Here is a 6139-nt window from a genome sequence, read left to right as displayed (position 1 = left end):
CTAGTACTACTGTTATAGTTAAATACTTTGACATTACTATTTTCCACAGACTTCACTCTACCTTTTGTGTATGGCTACCTTTGCTATTAAAAGATCGCCTCAGTCTTATACTGATTTATTTATCAATCTTCTTCATTAATTAACTATTCTTTTTTTCAGCTATTCACTATGCTAATAATATATATCTTGTTCTTTTCCAGCTGTGTCAACGGGAAACTGGTCAACCCCAAGACTTGTTTGTGCAACCCGTGCTGGGAAGGGGAAAGCTGCACTAAATACGGTTTGTGTTATTTTCCGTTTCAATTTTTTTTGTTATACTTTATTAAGAGGTTGATAAGAAATTGCCAATTAATCATTATCTTATTGTTGTTATACCTACAGTTTTTTTTTTTTTTTTTTTTTGAGTTTTAGTATAAGTTTCAATAAAAAATGGGTAAATAAATACCAGTTGATCATCATTCTCTGACGGCGCTAAATACGGTTTGTGTTATCATCTTTTTGATGTCGGTATACTGTAACTACTCTTTAATAATTTTCTATTTGTTCTAAGTACAGGCTGTGTTTTTATTTTTTTTATTTAATTTCACCTTTCACCCATTTTTGGTTGAGGGATGAATTAATTATGTATGGTTTACGGAAAGGTCGATAATCAATCACCCTTGATCACTTTCTAGCTAGAAAAAGTCATTTGTTTATGGCTAATCTTAGTCCTATATATGTTTTCTCTAGTCAGTATTGTATTTGTTTTTCACAGATTGGCATTACTGCTCCTTTTTGCTTTTATTTTGGTTTTCTTTCTCTGCTATTCATGATATTATTCAATTTATAAAGTAAACCCCCTTTGAATTTTTTATTAGTCAATATCATCTGTGCGTTTCTCTCCATACTTTAAGAATTTCAAATTACAATCACTACCCAATTAATACACATTACCAAATTCTTAAAAAAAAAACTATTCTTCCAAAACAATATAAGAATACAAAACAATAAAAAAAAGTACGGGTAACCCCAACCACCTTACCTACAAGCACAATACAACGAATCTGAAAATATAATGTTCTCTGTATCGAATCCCGTTTTTACGACATTAGCTGGATCAGCCCCCTTATGGCCCTCTCGGAGCAGAGTAGGAAAGTATATTAGAAAGACACGCGACATCAGTATGGAGTACATGAAAGGTGCCATAAAACGTGGGGCATAACAGGGAAGCATGTTGTAGTACAGGAGATTTAGGCACTTGATGTCTAGATGGCTAGATGGTTTGATATAGATGTAGGTATAGTGATAGATATGTAGATTAATTGACTGATATATATATATTTATATATATATATATTTTTTTTTTTTATATATATATATGTATATATATATATATATATATATATATATATATATATATATATATATATAGACAGGTATATATGTATGTATATATGTACATAGATTGATAGATAGATTGATAGGCAGATAGATAGATACACATACACACACACACACACACACACACACACACACACACACACATAAACACACACACACACACACACACACACACATACACACACACACACACACACACACACACATATATATATATATACACATATGTGTGTGTGAATATTTATATATACATACATACATACATATATATGTGTAAATATATAGTGTGTGTGAGTGTGTGTGTGTGTGTGTGTGTGTGTGTGTGTGTGTGTGTGTGCGCGCGCGTGTGTGATCAATGAAGTTACATACAAAAGTTTTGTACTACAATTATGAAACTGAAAAAGTTATCCCCATCATGCCTCCCCCCCCCCCCCCCCCAATACTCTGATGCTCCCCAAAGACCATCCCGGGCGACAGAGCCTCATTCCCGCCTTCCTCCCGCAGTGGACCTGTACGCGCCGAGGTTCCTTGTGCACGCCGCCACGGCCGTGCTGCCCGTCAACGCTTCGGGTGAGTGCAGGGGCCTGGCGCTTCACATGGGGGCAATTGTTGAGTTGGTTCTTGAGTTTTTTTGTACAAATACAATGTATGGACAGATAGATAGATAGACAGATCTATAGATAGATAGATAAAAAATTCCAATCAGCATGTGAGCACTAAACCCAGACCTCTGCGGCCGCCCGCCCCGTCGCCGCCTCCCGCAGGTGTGGTCTACCGCGCGTGGAGCACCGACGAGGACCTCGGCCTCACCTGCCCCCTGGGACCCGGCGAGCCCGCGCGCTGCCCCTGCGCCGCCGTCACGTACCAGCTCTTCTCGTCCCCTGGAGACCGTCACTTCGAGCTGGACCCTGCCACGGGCGTGCTCTCCAGGCCCGCCCCTCCGTCGGCGTCGCCTTCCTCGCCGGGGGCCTACGCGCCGCTCCGGACGGGGAGGACCTACGCGTACAAGCTGATGGTGCAAGGTGAGGGGGCCGGGCGGGGGGAAGGGGAGCTGAGGGGCCGAGTTCGGAGTGCCAAGGCAGCGGCTGGCGGGCAGACTGCTGTATTCGTGTTTAGAATCTTACATGCGTTTATCTATTTATTCATATATCTATTTGCTTATATGCATTCCAGCATACTAGTCATATCATCAGTTCAATTAGATACACACTTACTATTAATCAAAATAAATATAAATCATCCTGTGAAAGAATTAGATCGTTCTCTTATATTTTAATTTCAGACACTGAATTAAACTATAAAGTATTAAGCATTCTTTTGTCAAAGGCAATATCTCTTAGACGCTGAAATACCAATACTGAATATTATTATTCACAAGGTAGATTACAATATCGTTTTTTTTTTTCTTTTTTCTTCCTTTCTTTCTTTATTTTTCTTTGTAAAGTTATCTGCATTATCCAAATGCTCCCTCTAGACGAGCTTCAGAATTCTGAACATCAACAGTAGGGAATACTAAAGGAAAAAAAAAAGAATTTACTGAGAGAATAGGGCGTGGGAACAAAACACTGAGAATATATAGGATAATGATAACTAGTGATCTTTATATCACGGCGTTTGTGCACACATTGATTGATTTATATTCACATAGAGTAACTCTATGTGAATATAAATGCAAAGAATAATTAATAATGAAATAATAATAATAATAATAATAATAATAATAATAATAATAATAATAATAATAATAATAATAATAATAATAATAATAATAATAATGATAATAATAATAATAATAATGATAATAATAATAATAATGATGATGATGATAATAATAATAATAATGATAATAATAATAAAATAATAATAATAATAATGATAATAATAATTATAATAATAATAAAAATAATAATAATAATAATAATAATAATAATAACTGCCACAATAGAATCAAAATCAAGACGTGACGCGTTGTCTTGATAGGGAAGTCTTGAAAGGATCGAAATGTCGAGTTGCTATGACGTTTCCACTGTTTCAGTGTTTCACTATTTCCTGTGACTGCACGTTACGATATTAGTTGTTGTTGTTTTTCTTTCATAATGTAATAGTAAATAAGTAAATGAATAAAGAATGGAACGTCAGCAAGGAAACGAACGCTCTCAAGTTACAACCCTTTCTCTCCCCACGATAAAAGACGCGGGAAAACTTTTTTCGTTCCAATTCTTATCTCTTCTGCATTCGACTGTATCGTGGCAGGGGTGTCGGGGTATCGTAATGGCTCCTGTTGGCCTTGGAAGAGAGGTCGGGGCGGGTGAAGGGCGAAGAGGAGTTTTTTTTTTTTTTTTTGTATTTTGTAAAATTTGTTGATTTGTTTATTTGTCTTCATTATTTGTTTGTTATTTATTTATTTACTTTTTTTTTTTTTTTGGAGAGGTGAGGCTCAGTGACAATATACTTCGAGCCGCACTTACTGCCCCTCTCCCCCCCAAAAAAAAAATATATGGTAATACCCCTAGTAGATTAATCTAAGTGAGTAATAATAACACTAATAAATAAAATAAGATTTACCATTATCCCCCGGTGTTTATCTTCTCCAAGGTCTACCTCACGAGGACCAGACCGAGGGGTTGCTCTACGACCTCCTCGACCTGAAGATCTACGTCAGCGCCGACTACACGAGGAAGGTGCCCTGGACTTAACCCACCCCCACCCACCCACTACCCATCCCCCACCCCATCGCATCTCCGAAGGCCTTGGCAAAGCGCTTCAGGTAAGAGGGGGGGGGGGGGCTTTGTGTTGGTTAATTTGAATTCTCTTTCATGTGCGAGAAATTCCTTCTTCGTCTGATTTGCAAGTCGATTAGCTTAGATTAGGTAGATAGATAGGTAAGTGGATAGATAGACAAATAGATAAATTGATAGACAAATTAGATAGATTGTTAGATAGACATACATAAATTAGATAGACATTTAGACACGTATAGAGAAGAGAGATAGACAGACAGACAAACAGACAGATAATGAAAGGGAGCGGTTAGTGTTCTTGTAAGAGAGACTCGGTAGTTTTTTTATATGCAGCGTTCTGAAAGACTTAAAACTTAAAACTTAATAAATACCTACATACCCCTACACTCATTTGTAAAAGTAACACAGGAATGCAGAGCCAAATACACAAATACACATTCACTCACAAAGTCACACTGAATTCTGAAAGACAAGATAAATACACAGAAAAACAAGACAGGCAGTCATGTTAGAGGCGACGTACTCAGATATACTCAATCATGCTTGGTTGATATGGGCTGTGAAAAGGATAGGAATTGCACGCATACATATACTTAAATATGAGTGCAATCGTATACTTATATAAGTGTATGCGTATCCACCCGTATCTTTGTCTCATATATATGTTTACGCTGTATGTATGTAAGATAAATAGATAGATGATTGACAAACAGGCAGATTGATTTACAGATAAATCGATAGATCGATAGACGAACGTAAAGACAGACAGATAATAAGACAAAGGCAGGGGTAGATACGCATATACACAAGTATACGTTTGCACTTACGTTTAAGCAGATGAGTAGGTTGTCTGTATGGATGAAAGGACGTGTGGATGAATAGATGGATGGAGCGGGGAAGGGAAGGAAGGATAGTTGGATAGATGGATAAAGAAATAATTAGATAAATAAATAAATAAATAGACAAATAGCGATAATTCCAACACTCTATGGCGGTTTTTAAAACGATTACGCAAAGCTGATCATCGTTACGTGCGCGCAATACTACACATCATGTTTACAGGTAATTATCTAATCTTAAATGGTTTCTATCAAATTTCTCTCCGCTTTCAGGCTGTGGTCTCAAAGGGCGTCATCAAGTGGTACAAATCATCATAAGTAACCGACTCCAGAACATTTTGTGAGACACTTCAACGAAAAAGGGAGGAAGAAAAAGAAGGAAAAGCAAGAGAAGGAAGCGGATGAAAAAGAAGAAGAAGAATGGGAAGGTAAAGAAAGAGGCGGAGGAGGAAGAAGGAGAAGAGAAAGAAGAAGAGGGAAAAGAAAGAGGCGGAGGAAGAAGAATAAGGAAGAAAGAAGAAGGAAAAAGACAAGGAGACGAAAGAGGGGTAAGAAGAGGGAGATGAAGAACTACATTGTTGGAAACTTGTATCTCGGGCAAGTGAGGGATCCGCAACTTTGCACAGATGCAACATAACTTTTTTTCTCGTGGATGTTGAAGACAAAGTTGAAATCCGGATGCATGAATAGTTTCTTTTTTTCTTTTTTTATGTACCTGATCTTGGAGGTCATTTTGATATAAAAAGGAGAAACGATTTCAATATTTAAAACAAAAAACAAACAAAAAAATAGCATTAAGGAAAAAATAGAATTTTGTTTCTGTTGCAGATCCTCTGTAATTGAGTTTGGTTGAAAAGAGATTACTGTTGCGTAATACTGGATGCATCTGACCGGAATCAAAACGCCTTTGAACTCTATATCTGTGCATCTCTTCGTAGTATTTGTTCAGGTCCGTTTACTATCGGAAAAACGGAAGATCCAATTCCAAGTCAATTTTGTTTCCATTTCCATTTATTTGATATATCAACCTGTGTTGATTTTTTATGTTTTTTTTTTTTTCTATCTTGAACCTTCTTTCAAAAAAAGAAAATATCGGACTTATAAATTCCTTTAACCCAATCCTCTCTTCAACCTCTATACGAAGCAGGAACCCCTTCTCTATAACAGATATACCAAAAT

At 36.9% G+C, this 6139-nt stretch overlaps 1 protein-coding gene across 1 annotated transcript in view; it reads left to right on the top strand.

Annotated features, from left to right (window-relative positions):
• The first annotated feature begins 1248 nt into the window (after positions 1-1248).
• The window catches only part of LOC125025276, a 5562-nt gene continuing 671 nt past the window's right edge, over positions 1249-6139 (top strand). The window contains exons 1-5 of the mRNA XM_047613249.1: positions 1249-1276; positions 1858-1950; positions 2145-2402; positions 3976-4147; positions 5234-6139. The exon at positions 5234-6139 is cut by the window's right edge and continues 671 nt beyond it. Coding sequence (XP_047469205.1) covers positions 1249-1276; positions 1858-1950; positions 2145-2402; positions 3976-4076 — 480 coding nt within the window. The 3' untranslated portion in view covers positions 4077-4147; positions 5234-6139. The remainder of the gene's footprint in view (positions 1277-1857; positions 1951-2144; positions 2403-3975; positions 4148-5233) is intronic.

Source organism: Penaeus chinensis, chromosome 4 (assembly GCF_019202785.1).
Source record: "Penaeus chinensis breed Huanghai No. 1 chromosome 4, ASM1920278v2, whole genome shotgun sequence".
NCBI classification, from domain to species: domain Eukaryota; kingdom Metazoa; phylum Arthropoda; class Malacostraca; order Decapoda; family Penaeidae; genus Penaeus; species Penaeus chinensis.
The sequence above is the reverse complement of the archived record's forward strand: the minus strand, read 5'-3'. Positions and strand labels throughout refer to the sequence as shown.